General features: G+C 35.8%; 2 protein-coding genes across 4 annotated transcripts in view; one reads left to right on the top strand and one right to left on the bottom strand.

Moving 5' to 3' along the window:
* Nucleotides 1-65: 65 nt before the first annotated feature.
* Nucleotides 66-17,114, top strand: UBA5 (ubiquitin like modifier activating enzyme 5). Of its 3 annotated transcripts, none has more exons than XM_074371232.1 (12): nucleotides 66-523; nucleotides 5,879-5,924; nucleotides 6,037-6,126; nucleotides 8,824-8,933; nucleotides 9,748-9,834; nucleotides 10,516-10,600; nucleotides 11,349-11,453; nucleotides 11,631-11,758; nucleotides 12,969-13,104; nucleotides 14,274-14,349; nucleotides 14,497-14,603; nucleotides 15,153-17,114. In XM_074371232.1, exons 1-12 carry the CDS (start codon nucleotides 363-365, stop codon nucleotides 15,231-15,233), a joined length of 1,212 nt encoding a protein of 403 aa, XP_074227333.1. In that variant the 5' UTR covers nucleotides 66-362; the 3' UTR covers nucleotides 15,234-17,114. The 3 variants fall into 3 exon arrangements, with proteins under 3 accessions (XP_074227333.1, XP_010946039.2, XP_074227334.1); XM_010947737.3 differs by having other exon boundaries at nucleotides 15,150-17,114; XM_074371233.1 differs by lacking the exon at nucleotides 5,879-5,924 and having other exon boundaries at nucleotides 389-523; nucleotides 15,150-17,114.
* A 1,488-nt stretch (nucleotides 17,115-18,602) lies between these two features.
* NPHP3 (nephrocystin 3) overlaps nucleotides 18,603-20,799 on the bottom strand; it is a 32,475-nt gene continuing 30,278 nt past the window's right edge. Inside the window, exons 26-27 of the mRNA XM_010947738.3 lie at nucleotides 20,222-20,337; nucleotides 18,603-19,647 (exon numbers count right to left, since the gene is read on the bottom strand). Coding sequence (XP_010946040.2) covers nucleotides 19,467-19,647; nucleotides 20,222-20,337 — 297 coding nt within the window. The 3' untranslated portion in view covers nucleotides 18,603-19,466. The remainder of the gene's footprint in view (nucleotides 19,648-20,221; nucleotides 20,338-20,799) is intronic.

Here is a 20,799-nt window from a genome sequence, read left to right as displayed (position 1 = left end):
CGGGGTTACTCCTAGTCGCCCGGTTGGAAAGGCAACATCACAGGCCGTGGGCTCTGGACACCTATGACCCCTGTCCTGCTGCGGCCTGGTCTCTTGGCCCAGGCGAAGAAGGAAGCTGAAAGGGGCGGGTTTTTTTTAATCTGAGGGGGGAGCAATGACTGCAACGCACCGGAAGCGGCCCGTGGGCGGCCGCAGGGAGCTGCGGAGACGTGTCGGTCCGGGAGGCGCTGGGAGCGCTTCCCCCGGGGTCTGGGTTAGGAAGGCTGCCGCGAGGTCCTCGCGGGACCAGCAGGCCTAGCAGCGTGGGTCGGCGGCGGCGGCGAAGGCCGGGGCTGGGAGCGCTGGCAGCCGGGGTCCCAGCCATGGCCGAGTCTGTGGAGCGGCTGCAGCAGCGGGTCGAGGAGCTGGAGCGGGAGCTGGCCCAGGAGAGAAGTCGCCGGGCCCTGGGGGGCGGCGACGGTGGAGGCGGTCGGGCCCGCATCGAGAAGATGAGCCCGGAGGTGGTGGACTCCAACCCCTACAGGTGACCAGCGTGGCGGGGCGAGGGGGGCGAGGTCACGGTCTCCAGGTGGTCAGGAGTGAGGAGCCCCCAGCTGCTGTCCAGCTCATATGGCCTCTCATCGGCCTTTTCTTGTTTTGGGGGCCCTGTTCCCAAACGGCAAGTCCAAGTTTTAGTACTGGTTAAGAGATGTTCTTTCTCTTTGTGAAAAAATAAAAATAAAAATAAAGTGAATCAGCCATATGGTGCTGCTCCTGTGTTTCCCGAGGACACGTATCCAGTTTCCTACTGCCCTGCTGTTAGCCTTCCTCACTCTGCATAAAACTGATAGTAATAACTTTCACAAGATGACACCAAAAGTGAAACCCGCTAAGCGTAAACTTCGAGATTCATAAAGGCTTGTTTAGTGTTTCTTAAATTAGGGGCGTGGTAGGAATAGCTGGATTCGCTCTAAAACCATTGGGCTTTACCAGTTCTGTCCGCTCGTCTCCTTTTTTCGTTTCCTAAGGTTTGTTAATCAGCAGGCCGAACATAGCTCTGTGGTTAACGGTAAGGACTCTAGAGCCAGATTGATTGGATTCAAATCTTAGCAACTGAGTAACCTGGAGAGAGTTCTGAATTTGTTTCAGTTTTTCACTCCTAATATCTCTGTCGAGTTGTGAAGATTGAAATTGTCAGTATATGTATTCTTAGAGTAGCACCTGTATATGTTAAGCCTTGTACAAGACTTTATTGTTCAGTGCATATAATAACAGTTTCTGAGCTTTCGTTACCTGCTAAGCACTTTGCATGCATTGTCCCTTTACACCTCAGCACAACCCTAGGACATTGGTACGATTATTTTACCTCCATTATGTAGGTGAGAATATTGAGGCTGTCAGCAATGTTGTGACCAGCCTCAGGCCACAGAGCTAATAGTAGCTAATAAGGCTTTAACTGACAATAGGTTTGTCTTACTCCAAAGTTCACATGGGACTGCATCCCCAAGAAAAACAAATAAGCCAGTAAGTAGTGTGGCTTAAAACTGGATAGTTTTAAAGTAGGTGAAACAGGAAAGATGTTATTGTTGCTCTTTTCCTTCAAAAAGCAGGAGAGTTTGGATTTTAAAGACAGGTTTTATTTATGATGTATAAAGCCTCAGTGGAAGTCTTAGGGTACATGTATCTTTTTTTTTTTTTAAACAATCTAAAATACAGACCAGTATTTAGGCACAAAGATGTTAAGTACAGTATTACTTGCGACAGAAAAACCTGACGAAATTATAATTGTTCCATAATTACAGAAAAGTTTATATTAACCCAAATTAAATGAAATCATCATGCCTGATTCTTGGTTTTCTCTCATTCATCTTACTACCTGTTTTTTTTTCCTTTCAATTTTGAGATATAATTGACAGGATGCATATATAACTGTCTTGCCATGTATGATGGGTTAGCCATTCAAAATTTTTACAGATTGAATAAGCATGAACTGACATCTCTAATCAGAATGAGTGGAAACTATTTGGTTTGGCATCCTTAAAGATTTTTTAACTTTACAAGTGAAAAATTTATAGCATTACCTCCAACAATGAAAAGCAAAGGAATGTGGATCATGTATTTAGAATCAATCTTTCATTTTAATGTGGGACGATTTCTTGACATTGTAATAATCCCAAACCAAACTTTCAGAACTCAAATCTAGACATTAAGTATTTTGTATCTTATTTGCACCATTTGTCTATTAAAACTGCTATATAGGAGATGGCAGTTGTCACCCAGAGCTCTGCAGTGTACATGGAAATTTGATAAAATTTAGACTAAATTTTTTGAATTTTTGTTCATTAAGCAAATATTTAGTGAGCACTTTTTCATCTCCAGCCCTATTGAATAATATGTACTATTAATTGTGATTATTGCATTTGTTATGCATAGACATGGAATATATATAGACACGGTCATTTCCCTCAAGGGATTGCCAGATGAATGTGAGATAGAAAGGTAGACATGGGATTGCAGTGTGAGTGGTAAGAATTATGATAGAAAAAGTACATAGTTGTCAGAAAAATATGGAGATTTGTAGGTGTTCTACATCTTTTTAACTGCATCTGGCGCTATAATAGAAATATAACATAAAGCCCCTGACCCTCAAAAAACTTTTGCTTTAGTTTTGGAGATTCAGTGGTTGTGGAATAATGATCAACACAAGTAAGTGTAAAATTATGTGGTATAGTATATAATTAGATGCATGTGGACAAAAGGAAGAGTTGAGCAGAGGCTTTAAAATTAGAAAACTTGGTTTTCAATACTGGCTCAAAAACCCAGCCCTGAATACTTGTTTGCCATTTAGCTGATCTTAGGAAGTTAATTAACATGAATCCTTTCCCTCATTTGTAAAAGGAGGCTGCAGTACATTCTTCTCAGGGTTATTTGTAAAGATTAAAGAGAGCGTCAATGTAAAGATGGCAGGTTGAGCACAGGCATATGTTATAACTGTCTACCCAATCCCACTAAAATGACAGTAAAGGAATTTTTTAAAAGGAATAAACCCCCATTGAAAAAGTGGAGGATTTCTATTAATAACGGGGGGAGGGTGAGTTCCTGTACTTAAAGATTATAGTAACACAATTTTAGATACCAGAAAAGGGATGGATGACTGATAACTATTTTAAAGGATCCAAAGAAATTGACTCTAAAGCCTGCAACCCAGTTTATACTACAGAATTCCCCAAAGGCTCAAGAATAGGCATAGGTCTTTCTAGAAGGGCTTAAGGTAGGGCTAAAAAAGATAGGGTTAGAAATCTGTTGACAACAGCCCAAGTTTGCTACTCCACTTTGGGCAGCAAATGCCTCTCCCTACTGGGAGAGAAGACTAGAGATTTACTCATTGAGAGTAAAATAGATGATTTCTATTAAATAATAGAAGCAGGTCTTTGTACTTGAAGTAAGGGGATTAACTGAATGTTTGCATACTGAATGCTAGGACTCCCAGCCTTGCTCTTCCACTTAACATCTCAAAATTGATGGGCATAATTACCTTACAGGCTGGAAATTGAAAGATTGTTCTCCAGAGAATCTGGGAGAACCAAGAAGAACGACTGAAAGACACTGACATTGTGGGTTTCTCTAAGGAACCAGGACAGATCACCCTACAGTGAAGCCCAAAGTCAAACAAATATTGCCCCCATCCTTCCCTTTATTAGTGTCTGGCTCTTAATATGAGCAGAACAAAGGATAAGAGAAGTTCCTAACATGAAAGAAAGAAAATAGAAATGTTAATTTGAATGGACTATATAAGGGGAACACAACCCCAACATTATCTTTAGTATCTTCAGAGAGAGAGAGGTATGTAAATGAAACAGAACAGGATACTGCAAAGTCATTCGGAGGATTAAAAAGAATTCTTGTAAGTGGAGAATAACAAAATGAAAATCTCAATAGAAGGGTTGGAAATTAAAGTTGAAAAACTAGGAGAACAGAGCAGAAACTAAAATGATGGAAAATAGTACAAAATAATTAAAAGTAGAGGATCAGTCCAAGTGGCCCAACTTTCAAACAGTAGAAGGTCCAGAAAGTCCAGGAAAAATAAACCAAGCAAACGAGTCATCACACTCTTCAGGGAAATTTCCCAGAACTGAAAAAAGTGTTTCCAACTTGAAAGGGTCCACATAATGGATGAGAAAAGATTCATTCTAAGGCACATCATGAGATTTCAGAATCTAGAAGACACTGGAGCAATACCTTAGAAATTTTAAAGGAAAATTATTCCTAATTTAGACTTTTATACCAAATTAAACTATCAAGTGTGTGTGTGTGTGTGTGTGTGTGTGTGTATTAATAGCCTTCCATGATTATGTACCCTTTAGTTTGTCCTTTTTATAAAGAAAAGAATTTTGATAAAGAACATTTTCAGATGTACAAGTTCTCAAAATTTATCTTCGTTGGACCCTTTACAAAGCTACTGTAAGATGTTATTCCAACCATAGCAAGAGAATAAATTAAATAATCTAGAGCAAAGGCTCTTAATCTTTGATGCGCATCAGAATTATTTTGAGGAGCTTGTTAAAACATGGACTGTTAGGCTCCACATCCAAAGTTTGATTCGTTCTGTGATTATAGAGTTGGGGCTCAAGAAATGGTATTTCTAGCAGATTCTCAGTTGGTACTGTTACTGAGCTACAGACCATACTTTAGAGCCACTGAGCTGTAGGATACAGAAAGCAGGGGATTAAAACAGGATAAAGAAATGAAGGGAATTTGTAATGATGAAGGGGGAGCCCAGAATGGGAGCAGTGTGTGCAGATGGGAGTCAGCCTGTGAGGACATTTCAGAAGATCCTAGTACGTCTTCAAGAAGATAAAATTGCTAGAACACCTCATGCACATGACTGTATCTAGAGGAATTTTAGACAACTGGGTTTGAATTTGTGGAAATACATAGGAAATTAAGCATGAGGAGAAACAATTAACTTCAAGGGTAGGGATTATATATGAAAGGGTAAGTTCCAATATACTGCATTGCCCAGTTGTGAACGGTATGAACATCTAACCAAAATAACCAAAAACAATAGTAAGAGGCTGGTGGGATGAGAAATATTTGTGTTCAGTAGGGATCAGTGATAAGAAATCTTCAGCTAGTACCTAAAATTGAAAATCAAGAAATAACAATGTTAGCATGTTTTTTTACAGATTATGTCGGTAACAGAGTTTAAAATGAGGGAGGAGAGAAAAATGGGGTTGGATGCCAGAAGACTGCTGAATATCCCAACAAGCCTGCCAGAGTGCAAATGAATGGAATTTGTATATATATGTGTATAGGGTTAAAGTATAAATATTTAAAAAAAAAAAAAAGCTAAAACACCGAATAGAACAGACTAGCATAATGAGGTAAAGTACCTGTTAGAGTCCTTGGCCCAGATGTGCTTACGAAAAGTAGACATTATCTGTTAATGGGCAGAGGCAACAAGTGAACGGAATTCTAGCCACAGGATTATTCTGATGTTAAATGTTAAATCTGAGTGTTAAACATTAAATATTTACATATACTAATAAAGCATAGGAAAATGTTGAAATTTCACTTTGACCCATCTCATCTGAACACAACATTTAAGTCAGTAGGTCTCAATCTTGACTGCACATTAGAGCATCTGAGGAACTTCAAAAAAATCTTACTTCACAGGCTACGTCTGGGAGGGTTTTCAGCCATCAGTGTTTTTAAAGCTGCTGAGGTGATTTAGTTTCATCTGTAAAAGCCAGCTGATAAAGATCCTCCCCCCCCGCCACCCACTCCCACCAACAATTTCTTTCTCACAGTTTAGTTTCTGTGATGATGTATGTTTTACCTGTATCACTATTATTTAAAAGATTTTAAGCTTTAAAACATTCTTTTTCTTTGCTTTAAGCCGCCTGATGGCATTGAAACGAATGGGAATTGTAAGCGACTATGAGGTATGATAAGCCTTCCCAAGGTTTTGAAGATGATTTCAGTAAATGAAAATAATTTCTGACATTTTCAATGAAGAAATATTAACCAACACAAATACAATCTTACATTTCACAGAAAATCCGTACCTTTGCTGTAGCGATAGTAGGTGTTGGTGGAGTTGGCAGCGTGACTGCTGAAATGTTGACAAGATGTGGCATTGGAAAGGTAAAAGCATTTCTCTTTGCTTGTCATATAGGGAACCTACTCACTTCTGGAGAAGTCAGGTACAAATTCGGATTTTTTTCTCATTACTAATGGTTTATTGATTGGTGACATATTTATTCAGATTGTTCTTTCTACCTGGGGGGTGGGGGAAGGTTTAAGACATAACTCTACCAAAAAGGGAGCTGATATTATTGCTAATTAAACAGGGACTACCTAACTGTGTTCAGGAACTTTTTAGTTTGAAATAATATATAAACAATTTGGACTTAAGTATTTTAGCAATAGAAGTTTAGGAAAGAAGGCTGTTAAATTGATGAAGTGTGTGGATGAAACACTGAAACATCCAAAAAAAAAATTCAAACAAGACAGACTAAGAAGCATGTATCTTTCTGACTCCCAAAAGTGAACTGGTGAATACTCCAGATTTTTTTTAACCCATGCATTTTTTTTTCCGTTTTTCTAAAATTGACTTAGATTGCAGGTAGGAGGGAGAAGTTAACCTTATGCTAGAAGTCAATCTTAGATTTATAAAGCCAAAGCTCATGGTGTTAGATAAGCTTTCCACAATTATATACCCTTTTATTTGTCATTTTAATGAAGCAAACATTTTCCCACAAAGTATATCAGTGCTTTTTAATATGTTGATCTACTTCATGCCCCAAGTGGCTTCAAAGTTGGCACTCACTTACTGATACAGAAAAGATAACACCAAAATACTAACAATGTTTATTAACATTTCAAAGTCTTTGAAGAAATTTATAAAAGCCAGTCAACAACTGGCTGACATAAGGGCCCTAGCTGACTGACTGAGAATGGCAGTGATCATGGAAATCTGCAGGTCTCAGTTTTGAGTGTGCAGCAGTATCGCTTGGAAGGATTGTTAAAACACAGATTGCCAGACTAACCCAGTGGTTTTGATTCTGTAAGGTTCAGGTGGACCTAAGAATTTGAATTTTTAACAAGTTCCCAGAACCCAGATTGTTCTGATGTTCTGAGGACTAAGCTTTAAGAACTGCTGGGTCCTATTCCTCCTCAGTTTGGTCCCTGAAGTGTACCATGAGCATCACCTGGGAGCTTGTTAGAAATGCAGATTCCCAGGCTCTACCCAAAACATGCCGAATCAGAAGCTACATTTTAACAAGACTGTCAGATGATTCATATGCATATTAAAGCAGGAGAAATGCTCCTTTATTTCTAACAAGCTCCAGGTGATGCTAGAGTGAGCAAGGATTTACAGTAGCCAGGATCCGGAATAGTGGTTATCACCTGTAGTTAGAATCACCTGGGACGTTTAAAAAACTTCTGATATCCATACTGCACTCCATAATGAGTTAATGAGAACCTCTGGGAATGGGACCCTGACATCTGTATTTTTTTATTCCAATGTGCACTCAAGTTTGTAAGCTAAGAGTCTACATGGGTAAGTTTCAGAACTCTTTTTTCAATATGTGAAACAGAGGAACAAGAAGCTGATTTATGGGGTTAAGTAGGGAAGTGGGAGGGTTGGAGACCCAGGGCCCACTGCTTATCCCTGAAAGTTTATGGAATTCCCCAGGGCACTCTGGATCACCAGATCTAGATCAGCTGCCTTGTTATACAGATGAGGATGCAGGCCTAAAAAGTGAAAGTGATTTACCCACGGGCAGAGCTAATTAGTGACAGTTACAGCTCAGACATCTGTCCCCAGATTTAAGATTTCCTGCAGCTAACTCATAACCCAGCTATGAAGTTGAAACTCAAATTTAATACTTGACCTGACCTAATAAATATTGCTAAGAATGAGCTTAAATAAACCATATTTTGAAAATTCTAATTAGGGTTAGAAAATTATAGAGGGTGTAAGTGATATCTTTTCTAGCAAGATATTAAGTGTTACCTAGATGTTGTTTTTAATGGGCTGGATTACCTTTTTTTTTAGTTTCTTTATTGAGAAGATGAAAATCTCATTTCTGCTTTTATTGTTAAATTTAGAATGCTGAGAATTATATTACAAAGTCACAGAATTTTAGATAATGTAGGGACCTCATTGGGTTCAACCTGTTCTTACTGATAAGAAATGGATCTTTTGGCCACTTTAAAGTTGGGTGAGTGTGACAAACGCTGTCATGTCTAAGTATGTAGCAGGAAACAACAATTAACTGACTGTTTGGAATAAAGTTTTAGCCATGGTATGGGCATATATAGTATCATACTCAAGAAAGGAATCATGTTATACTGTGGTTTTAAGTTATAGCATTTGTTTTTACCTTATTTAAAAATTTCACTTATCTAATGGGTTCCTGGCTTTTAGCAAAAAATTGGAATGAAGTAGAATTTTGGCATAGTTTTTAAAAATTGCAATGAAATGGAGTGATTTTTGAGCCAAATCGTTTAGAAAGGCAGTACAGCACTGTGGTCAGGGTGCAGGTGCTGGATTGAGAATGTCTGAATTTGAGTCTCATTTCCACTGCATATTAGCTGAGTGGCTTTTGGGCAAGTGCCCTAGTTGTCCCATTTCTAAAACAAGGATAATATTACCTATATACTTACCCCATATGAGGATTAAATGAATTCATGGCACCTAGTGTTTCACAGTTAGCTATTAATATTACTGTCAAACTGCTAAATCCATCAAGTGTAAAGCCCACTAGTTGATTGATTATTTTCAGTTTGTTTTTTGGTATGTTTTTCAACAGAATACCACTGTTTTCATTTTAGCTGCTACTCTTTGACTATGACAAGGTGGAACTGGCCAATATGAACAGACTTTTCTTCCAGCCTCATCAAGCAGGATTAAGTAAAGTTCAAGCAGCAGAACATACTTTGAGGTAAATGGAATAGCAATTGAAGGCAGTGAAATTAGTGAAATCTTGCTTTGTGTATTTGGTATGAGTTAACCTATCAGATAAATGGACCTGAATTTTTCTCTATAAAAATGCAGGTTTCAGTTATCTCTTCGAACTGCAGTGGCAGCTTTTTTCTTTGTAGGGCTAGATAATAAATATTTTAGGCTTTGAGGGTCATACAGTCTTTGTCAAAACTTCTTCAGCTATACAGCTGGAGTGTGATAGTAGCTGTAGGCAATGTAAAAATGAATGAGCATGGCTGTGCTCTGATAAAACTTTATTTATGGACTCTAAAATTTATATTTCATATAATTTCACGTATCATAAAATATGTTCTTATTTTGATTCCTTTTTTCTTGCAACGATTTAAAAATGTAAAAACCATTCTTAGCTTGCAGACCTTACAAAAGCAGGTGCCAGGTCGATTTGCCCCAGGGGCCATAGTTTGCTAACCCTTACTCTAGGAAGTTTCTTTGTGGCCCCAAACATACTTGCACTGAATTGAATAGGGAACAAAAAAGCTCTTTTGTCAGGCTGAGCTGTAGCTAACAGAGGTAATAAAGGCTTAATTTCCAGCATATAAATTGTGGGATTATTTCTGTAATCCTTCTGACAGTCTTACTTGTTTTGAGCCTGGTCCTTGAGGTGGGACAGAAGAGAACTTTGAATTTTCTTTGAATAGTTTGAATTCCACTTGTCTGCCTCTGTTAAGTGATCTTTAGCTCTTTCAGTTCTTTTTCCTGCTTTCTCTAACTGTTCTACTAGTAGTTTTTATAATTCCCTTTTTCCCTCTTAGGAACATTAATCCTGATGTCCTTTTTGAGGTACACAACTACAATATAACCACTGTAGAAAACTTTCAACATTTCATGGATAGAATAAGGTAAAATTTCATTTATGAATATTTTGCACAATGTCCAGCTTACTTTAAGTATTATTAGAAAATCTGTTGATTAATTCAATGAGTTGGTAGGTTGATATATGTGTGTATTTATATTATTTATATATTTTAAATAGTTAATTTTTGTGTGATTTTTATGTATTGGGAGCTCACCAAAAAGTATATATTGTCCAAAAAACAAGAGTAACAACAAAATAAAAAACAAGCCCCCGAAATCCTGTTATTTAATTATATAAAAAGGGATCCTCATAAAATTATAAGTCCTGGGTTCCAGATTATATTTCTATCTGAAAGTGGTTTTCTGCAGAGACTGTCAATGCACCACTGAAATATTGACTTGTATTCAGTTAACTTACTACATTTCCATTTGCAGTGAAACAAGAGTAAAAGTCTGTGACAGCTGAGAGGGAAATGGTGACTTTTGTGAACAGACTTTATACTTCATGCAGCCTTGTACGTGTTGTATAAGAAGTATTGTAATATCATTGATATTATATTCATAATAGTTAATACTCGATATGTACTGGGTCTTTAATATTAAATACTGTGTTATAATTATACTCAAACATTTACTGAAAGAATAAATATGTGACTGAACAAATACAGTCTAATTAGAATGTATTTTGTGTCCTGATTTTTTTCAAATAAAATTTCTTTGCTTAGTTATGGTGGATTAGAAGAAGGAAAACCTGTTGACCTACTTCTTAGCTGTGTGGACAATTTTGAAGCTCGAATGACAATAAATACAGTGAGTTTTCCTATTGTGTAATGTGTTATACTTGTGGATTTTCCTATATGTTCTGTCAGTATATATTCCCCACCCTGAAAATAGTTCTGCATTAAATCCTTTGATAATGTGTTTTACTTATTTTTAATGTTCTCTCAGCCTATTTTTGAAATTTATTCTAATGGGACCTGTGTAGCTTTGCTGGTGTGGCATATGTTTCAGTATCCTACTCTCTCTTATGCCAGGAGAGGAAACTAAAACGGCACATAATTCTGATGTATAATTAAAAAAAATAAATTTATTATTCTGTCTTATTCTTGGTCAGCATTGGTTTTAACTTTGTTCCTTTATTTTTAAGTAAATGTGTAAATATGTATAAATTGCCTACCTATACAATTTCTCAAGAATAAAACTGAATTCTTTTGATTGTGTTTATAACTTTTCAAATAGAATTTTGCAATTGTTATTGCTGAAATTATTTTAGAAAAATGAAGTTTTACATTAATATACTAAGAAAACCAGTGAAATGGCTCAGTTTAATTAGGTACTTATTGACTGCTTGCCTGAATGCTGTCAGTTTACTTTTTGAGTAGAGTGGCAATTGCTGAGGAATTCTGTTACTTACAACTTTACTGTTTGTTTCTAAATATTAATTTTTAAAAACTCTTTGTAATCCATTTAACTCCAGTTTTTCATGAAAAGAAATTATGGTTAATTACTTCTTGCTTTTTTAATGTTCTCTATTGTGTTTTCACCTGTTTCTGTTAAGGCTTGTAATGAACTTGGACAGACATGGATGGAGTCTGGGGTCAGTGAAAATGCAGTTTCAGGGCACATACAGCTCATAATTCCTGGAGAATCTGCTTGTTTTGCGGTATGCGTGATTCATTTTGGGCATTTTTCCCTGTTAAGTGAGAGTTCCTGGGGCATTGAAAATGTATTACAGTTCAAAGAAAAGCCAAGCTTGGAATGTGACGGAGTGCTGTTTGGAGCATCCTACACTTTCTTCTTCTTTCTTTTGAAGTATTGCCTTTTACTCTTCTTCATGTAGTGCGCTCCACCACTTGTAGTTGCTGCAAATATTGATGAGAAGACTCTGAAACGAGAAGGTGTTTGTGCAGCCAGTCTTCCTACCACCATGGGAGTGGTTGCTGGGATCTTGGTACAGAATGTGTTAAAGTGAGTGAGGGTTAATTTTTCTGAATAGTCTTGTTTGCCTTTGAAAAACATACCAGATATTGGAATTACCAGCTAAGTATTTGATTTAGTTTTTTAAAAATTTAGTTTTAGATACACATTTTAAAATATTATATATGTTTAATATATGTATACTTTTAATTTATATATAAATATATCTTAATATGTTTAAATATATAGTAGATAATATTACATATAGTAACACACATATTTGTGTTACTCTCTGCATTTGAAATAACTCTTTTTCTTTTTGTTGTTTATCTTTTGTACATGATTTTTCCTCTATTTATAAGCTTCTAAAAAGAATCAGATTTGACTGGGAGAGCGCCAGGGAGCTTTATGGCATCCTGGAAATGCACCATTCAGCCGGCCCTCCATATCCTTGGGTTGTGCACCTGCAGATTCAATTAACTGTGGATTGAAAATATTAAAAAAAAAAAAATTCCATTAAGTTCCAAAAAAGAAAACTTGAATTTGCCACATGCTGACACCTGTTTATATAACATTTACACTGTATTTACAACTATTTACATAACATTTACATTTTATTAAGTATTGTAAGTAATTTAGAGATGATTTAAAGTATCTGAGAAGATATGCACAGGTTATATGCAAATACTAGGCCATTTTATATAAGGGACTTGATTTTGGTATCCTGGGGGTGGAGGTTATTCTGGAACCAATCCCATGGATACCAAGGGACAACTGTATTTAATCACTGTAGTGATCATGGGTGAGTCCTTCTGTAAAATTTTACTGAGATTTAATACAAATTTAAGATTGTAAACTTTGCAGTAAGTTATATATAAAAACTTTAAAAAATTAGATTTAGCACCATATGTCAGGCATTTTTAAGATACACTTCTTCCACATTTTAATTTCTCTGACATCAGGATGCTTCTTATAGTTGTTGACATGTCATAATTTAATTGGCAACATTTTATCTTTATTACAGTTTCAAAAATAATAGTGCATTCTGTGTTTGAGGAAGTGGAGTAATCTTTTCTTGACTGCATTCATTCAACAAAATCTACTATAAGCCAGGCTCTGTAAACAAGATAAAAAATTGGTTTTCTGGGTTGCTAAAAAAATCATTACTTTCACAGTCATATTTTAAAAATTCATTCACTTTTTCCTAATACTCTTATGGTTTTATTTCTTTATTTGAGTCTACTTTGATTTGTTTTCCTAGGTTTTTGTTAAATTTTGGTACTGTTAGTTTTTACCTTGGATACAATGCAATGCAGGATTTTTTTCCTACTATGTCCATGAAGCCAAATCCTCAGTGTGATGACAGAAATTGCAGGAAGCAGCAGGAAGAATATAAGGTATATGTCAATCTGTCACAATGCATGAGAGACCAAATTGCATGGGACAGTAACTTTAAAAAGAAGAAATTATTATTTAGATTTGGAATACAAGATAAATGGGTTCTGAAGTTTCAAAGTTCTGATTTATTCATCATGCTTTAAAAATGAAAATTCTGCTCAGAGTCTTTTCTTGCTTTTGGTAAGATAAAGGCCTGTCTGAATTCTTTAAAAACATTTTTTTTAATTTTAATTTTTTAAGCTAAAATACAGTTGTACAATATTGTTAATTTCAGGTGTGCTGCATGGTGATTTGACGTTTGTGTACATTATGAAATGATCACCATGATAAGTCTAGTTACCATCTGTCCCCCAAATTATTACAATATTATTGACCATATTCCTACTGCTGTAAATTATATCCTTGTGACTTATTTATTACATAGGTGGAGGTTTATACCTCTTAATCCTTTCACCTGTTTTGCACCCCCACCTCCCCTCTGGCAACCACTGTTTGTTCTCTGTATTTGAGTCTGTTTTCATTTTGTTTTTTAGATCCCACATTTAAGTGAGATCATATGGTATTTGTCTGTCTGACTTATTTCATTTAACATAATACACTCTAGTTCCATCCATGTTGTCACAAATAGCAGGGTTTTTGTAATGGCTGAGTAATATTCCATTGTATGTATATTCCACGTCTCCTTTATCCACTGATCTATTGATGGACATTTAGGGTGCTTCCATATGTTGGCTATTGTAAATAGTGCAGTGAACATTGGAGTGCATATATCTTTTTGAATAAGTTTTGTTTTCTTCAGAAAAAATACCCTGAAGTGAAATTGCTGAATCACATGGTAGTTGTATTTTTAATTTTTTGAGGAATCTCCATACTGTTTTCTATAGTGGCTGCACCAATTTACAATCCCAATAGTGCATGAGGGTTCCCCTTTCTCTCCATCCTTGCCAACACTTGTTATTTTGATGGTAGTCATTCTGACAGGTGTGAGGTGTTACCTCACTGGTTTTGGTTTGTATTTCCCTCATGATGAGTGATGTTGAGCATCTTTTCATGTGTCTGCTGGCTATCTGTGTGTCTTCCTTAGAAAAAAGCCTGTTTAAATTCTTGATTAATGCTTCATATAACTGAGAATGAGTAAAAACACTTTGACACTGTTTGATTTCCACAGAAAAAGGTAGCAGCGCTGCCCAAACAGGAGGTTGTTCAAGAAGAGGAAGAGATAATACATGAGGACAATGAGTGGGGTAGGAATCTTTCATAAATGGATATGGCAGCATGAAACCACCTTTATGGGAGTCAATCTAACTGTAATTAAGATGATACAAATTTGGAATGATTATTGCTCATTAAGCTCCTTAAAGACTGTTTTAAGATCAAGTTTAACTTTACAGGCATTGAGTTGGTATCTGAAGTTTCAGAAGAGGAACTGAAAAATTCTTCAGGTCCAGTTCCTGACTTACCTGAAGGAATTACGGTGGCATATACAATTCCCAAAAAGGTACACCTAAAATCTCACTTACTATAAGTAAATATCATATAGAGAAAATGTCTTACCTTCTTTCATCTTCAACCTATTTTATAATGCCAGTGCAGTGTTTCCTGTTTTAGATATTTTATGTTATGGGCATTAAGATGTGTGAAAGAAAGAGGTATTCAGTGTTAATGTAGAAATATTCACAGTACATTTTAAACTGTTTGAAAACAGACATAAAATAGTTTTGTTCACTTACTGGTAGATCAGGTGAAATAGATTTGATTAAATGACAGTGCCATTTTGTATACTGATAGCTTTAGCCACAATACCATTTAAAAGTACCACTCCAGTAGCAATCTCAGGACTACTGAAATTACTGCCTTGCAAATGAAAAGATTGATGGGGAAGGTAAACGCCTTTGTCTCCCCTAAAAATTAGAAAGAATACTTTTTAAAGAAAGTTTACTTTGTAAACTCGTTTAACATGGCTAAGCTTACTTGTGATATATTCCTAAGCATCAAGAATTTTAATTGGTTATATTTTCACCATGTTTTCCTCATTTATTGATAGCAGGAAGATTCTGTACCTGAGGTAACAGTGGAAGATTCTGAAGAAAGCTTGGAAGACCTCATGGCCAAGATGAAGAACATGTAAATAACGGACTGGCCTGTGTTTTATTTCCTGTGTTTAAGCCTATTCCCTTGCAATTAAAAAAAATCATTTTAAAACAGAAAACTTGGGGCAACATCAATTGATGTATCTTCACTAAATTGTTATACTTTTTGAAAATACTGTTGAGTATTGCTTGTTGCTCCCCTCCCCTTCAACTAAATCAGATACTCTCCTAAAATTCATGTCTTATTCTAGGAAGAAAACTTCAAAGGATTAATGTAGGCAGTTACAAGTCTTATCCAAACTTAGCCATTGAACTGTTTTGGCTTTTTGGGAAAGGTAGGAAGAAAGGACCATTCTGATGCCACATTCCTTTTCTTTCCAGTAATCCTTTGTAGTCCGTTGCCTGAGGCCAGTGGACAATACAGTAGTGTGTGGTCAAATATAGGGAAAGGACAAGAGATAGAACATACCGATTGGAGCCAGCACGCATCTACTCATTGTGTTTGGAATTGCTCCCTACAAGAAAACTGGCCACTACTGCTAACTTGGCCAACGATGAATTTCAAATAGTTAACCCTTAAAATAAAAACATCCTCTCAAATGTTTCCTGATGAAATACAAGTTGAAATGTAGTCAGTAGAAAAGTTTGCAAACCTGTGAATTTTATATTCAAAACGAGACAAAGGCAAATAAAAGGAAGCTCTCTTCACGGATAGTCAGATAAAGGTATTTTCAGGATGTACAAATTATATTTCTGCACCGAATAAGGAAAAGCATTTCATCGGTGGGACACATATCTGAGTCAGTGTGCTTTACTGAGGAGCAAAGGATAAATTTAGGCTAAGATCATCTGAATTATACCCATCATATGGGCTACCTCCTGAATACTTTATTTCATTTAAATTTGATATTTTAACATTGGCAAGGATTTGTCCTGGATAGTGGGCAATGAAAGAGGCCTAAATTGTCTCTGCAATGACTGACATGTATTTCTTCTTGGGGAAGAGTATCATTTTCCCTGATCATGACCACTCAATCATAAACTGATAAACTGGTTTTGTCTGGAGTTCACATACAAATAATGAAGGCTTAGAGAGCCTTGGTTGAAATAAATTCCTAATGATTTAATGACCAATAAAGAAACGTGCATGTGTAACCATTATCTGTAGGCTGTTACTATGCTAATCTCCTATTTTGATGATTTTTTTGTTTTGAAGATATAAATGTTTAAATTCTATCTCTAGGGGAAAATGTTAGTAAAAAATTGAAAGTGCATTTCCCACTTGTAAAATAAGTTTCTAAAAACCGATTTCAGAAAGTCCCAAATAGCAAATATGTTCAGTATATTAGTTTTGAGATTTTAGGATACTGTGATTCTTATGTTTTAGAGTGATGTCAGGAAAGTATGGGCATAGTTTTTCTAGCCCTGAAATTTATTTATGCTGCCTTGGTAGGTCATTTGCTATTATTTTAAAATTTAGTGTATTCATCTGTAAAGTAACTTTTCTGGTTACTAGAGATGCTTTGAATTTCAAAAAAGAAAATGCAGTCTTTCTAAATCTCATTTTTGGTACACTAATTTGCTAAGGCTTTATTTATAAGTTTAAAAGTTTATAGTTGATAAAGTATTATAGTTAGAACTTACTGTTTTCTAAAGACCTTTTTTTCTGTTCTTAATTGGCACTGCACCCTACTAGTGTCTTATACTGTACCAAATCTAATCTAATTTTTTGGTCTGATATTTTCCATTAAAGTGATTATTTTAGCAGAAAAAATCTGGTAACAAGGATCTTTTGTAACTAGAATGCTCTCTTGACAGTTTGCATGCCTTGAAAATTTGTATATGTAGGCAGCTGACTGTGAGAAATTAATCATCACTGAATTTTACAAAACTAAATAAACCCATAGTGCTTAACCAGATTTATAAACACTATTGTTTCTAATGTGAAAGGTGGAAACACACTCCCCAAATTGCCTTAGTACCAAGGCTCTAAATTACAGTAAAACAAACATGTTCTACTTTAATCCCTTTTAATTGTTAATTTGTGGTACTACTCAGATGTTTTATACAGTGAAAAAAAGTATGTATTTTGGGTTTCTTCATGTAAAAATACTCCCTGAATACCTACAAACACACTGGCCAACATGAAAAGGTAATAAACATTTAAGAATATTAATGAAGCTTTGACCACCCCACCAAAGTGCATTTAAAAAAAAATTTCTCTTTCTATAAAGTATTAATGAATGAAAATGAATCATAATTACCATAACTTGGAGCCTATCAATTCAGGTTTATAATTGAGTTGCCTAAAAGCCACCTTTTTCACTGTGAAAGGTATATATTAATGTGAACATGGTATTCCTATTTGAGAACCTCAAATACAAAGAAATGTCTGCCTCAACTACTTTTATCTTTTTAAGTAGGCATTCTACATGAGGACATTTGAGTTGGTGATATAATTAGTAACATCAAAATAGTCTTAAAAATTATATTTAAACCTAAATCTCTTGAAATAGTCAGTATCCCTCAACTATAATTAATAATTTACCATAAAGTCACTTTGAACAATGTAAGTTTTTTTGCACTTTTGGTATGTTTTTCAAGTCCAAATTGTGTAGGAACAAAGAAAAAAAATGCACATTACCCTTTTGCTAGTTTTTTCTTTTTCAGGGTTCTTCTAGAATATTAATCTTAGATTATTTCCTAAAGAAGTTTAAGGCATTTAAACTTAATATATTACTTATAATGTATTAAATTACTTAAACCACTAAATCATCAAATTTTAAACTGAAAGATTAATTCTAAAATCAATGTCTGGTGTATCTGTGAGTGTAATTACTTTGTGTCTCACAGCTGGCAAACCCAGAAAGATTTATTGTGGTTATATTTTATTTTTTTTTCCCTTTTGAACTTCTCCCAAAAAGGGGAAGAATGATGCTCATTTTGTAAGATCCTACCTCATTCCTTTTAAGTCACCACTCTAGTGCCTTAGAATTAGACCGCTGCTTCTCAAACTTATATGCATTATGAATCACCTGGGGATGGAGCTAGACTGCAGATTCTGATCCAGCAGGTCTGGGGAAAGGCTCGAGAGTATGAATTTTTAATAAGCTCCCAGGTGGTGCCGATGGTCCTGGTTCACTGACCACCTTGAGTAACATTAACCAAAATCCTGTAGAGTCACTGAAGCTCAAGTTGCATAAACTACTCGGCAAGTACTGACAACATTCAAGTCTTCTTTGTAATGTTCAACACTTTTCTTAATTATGTAAATATAACCCTCTTCTATAGGAAGAGGGTTTGAAAGAGGGTGGGAAAGAGAATTTGAAATTGCACTTTTATTTTAAAACAGCAAGTATGGTTGTTACATCTTTCACCTTTACAATGAATACATGTTGGAATCTTACAAGTATTAAAATTGAAGATTTTATTATATATAAATACATAAATGGTATAAAACAATATCTTAAGCTGGCAATTTATAAAATCTATAAAAATATTTAATTTTCAGTATAAAATGGCCAACTAATTTAAGTTTGAGATATAAATATTTGAGACAGATTGAGGCCACTTAAGAAAGAAGGTCCTGTCCATATTTTGGGAAAGGTCAAAGAATGCCATCATCTGTTACTGCATTAATGACCAGGTTATGCAGGTACATTCTACACAGTAAAACAACATACAATGTAGAGAGCCCAGAAGGCAGAGGGCTCAAGGGAAAAGTAGAAAAAAAAAAAAAAAGCAGCAGTCAGAGGCTCCTGTTACTAGTTCGTTTTACAGAAGACAATTCATACTTTTCGTAAACATCCCTTTTATTCCTTGAAACTTTTTTTTGAGGTAGAAAACTGGGTCAGACTGCTGCGGAAAAGCAAGATGAGGAATGCTGAGGCTAAAGTAGCTTTTGAGAGATGAGAAGAACCAGAGTTCTCGAACTCCCTGTCTTAGCGGCTTTGCCAGCTCTTGTAGAACAGAGACCAGTCTGCTCTTCATGATCAACTCCTCACGCCAGACATGTGAGCATTCTGACGTATCTCCATCCTGGGATCCCACACAATAGGAAGGGTAATTCTTTTAAACAGCTAAAACCCGACACAGTCATGACTCAAACTTCAGTGGAGTCCAATACAATTTCATACAATTAACAGTTAAATCACACAAAGTAAAAATAAATTTTCTTAAAAACAGTTTTCATGAATTTTAAAGTAATGCTCCAAATGTTTCTTAATTATTTCATCCTAATGTACATCTGCAGTGAATTGTAATTGCTGCTATTACCTTTGTCCTTGATGAAGGAAAACATTAGGAGAATGAGTTGTTTTTAAGCTAAATGTGTCTCCACTTGATGAGTGTCGGGAAGGAGCTTTTCCACCCAAAAGCGATGTTTCTGCTTCTTTTATTTCCATCGCCCTTTTGTATAGTTCAGCAGCTTTTTCAAAATCCCCTTCTTCATAGCTTTGAGAAAAAAATTCTCAAAATGAGAATGTAACCTTTTAATTCTAAATGACCTTACAGAAAAACACGATGTGAATAATTGCTCATTTTTTCTGGTGCATTCATTCAGGCAGACCAGTAAAACAGAATACCTAAACTCTTTTCCTTTCTGCCTGTGCTGCTAAGGGGCATGAGACACTAAATGATCTCCTTCCTTAAGACCATGCTGTAACAGATGCAGTGAAACTGCTAAGGAAAGTTACCATCCTGAGATAAACACAACACAGAAGTCAACGTATAAATAGTAAATCAGTTCTGAGGACAGCAAATTGCCCAGATTACTACCAGAGCCAGTTAGCTGCAGGCGTAAACCATCCTCTATTTGACCTGATGCACTCCTCTACAAAATAGATTGTGCCACCTTCACTTCCCTTCTGGATAGTACTTCAGGATCTCTTGAAGTGGATCAACCAAAAGCAATCTTGCCCACTCCAAGAAAAACTGTATCAGCAATATATATTTTTTGTGTTCTATGATGAGTCAAAGGTGTTCTACAAGGGATTTTGGCTATATGAGGAAAGTGAAAAATTCTTACCTAAGCACAGCTAAGTTTTTTAATGTTTCTCCAACTCGAGGATGCATCCGACCCAGGCTGTCCTCATAAATCTTTAATGCTCTTTCATATAACGGCAAGGCTTCAATGTGTTTTTTCTCATTAAAAAAAAAAAAAGGAAACAATGCTCATTTAAACACACTGGGTGTCTGAAACTACTATTAATGTATTCTAGACTAAGCTGATCTACTTGGGTAAGCACTTTAAAAAAGTTAATATCTGCCTACAAGATGTGGATAAACAGATTAATTTATGAAAAATCATATTGGGAGAAGCAATATAACAGAAAGTCAGAAACCCAAGTTTTAGACCGGGTGTGGTAACCACTGAGATTAATCCAATTATATAAGCACAAACCTGTTTCTTTTTTGCCAAGAGAGGATATACCTGTTTCTCACCGGTCACAGGCAAATGCCACAGCTTAAGGACAATGTTAGACACAGAGATGTAGGGAGCCTCTAGATTTAAAAAAACGAAGCCTATGCAATGAACTAAATTCTCACTGTTTTACACTAAGAGGAAAGGGACAGTCTTACAAATGTAACTTCAATAATTTCTCA

The sequence above is a fragment of the Camelus bactrianus genome, chromosome 1 (assembly GCF_048773025.1).
Source record: "Camelus bactrianus isolate YW-2024 breed Bactrian camel chromosome 1, ASM4877302v1, whole genome shotgun sequence".
NCBI classification, from domain to species: Eukaryota; Metazoa; Chordata; class Mammalia; order Artiodactyla; family Camelidae; genus Camelus; species Camelus bactrianus.
This window is presented reverse-complemented; position numbering and strand designations above follow the sequence as displayed.

Excerpts from the sequence above, each read along its gene's own strand:
- UBA5 (XM_010947737.3), top strand. The coding sequence starts at position 363 with ATGGCCGAGTCTGTGGAGCGGCTGCAGCAGCGGGTCGAGGAGCTGGAG. Across the intron at positions 524-5,878 it reads GTGGACTCCAACCCCTACAG|CCGCCTGATGGCATTGAAAC; the intron begins GTGACCAGCGTG and ends CTTTGCTTTAAG. Across the intron at positions 8,934-9,747 it reads GCAGCAGAACATACTTTGAG|GAACATTAATCCTGATGTCC; the intron begins GTAAATGGAATA and ends TTTCCCTCTTAG.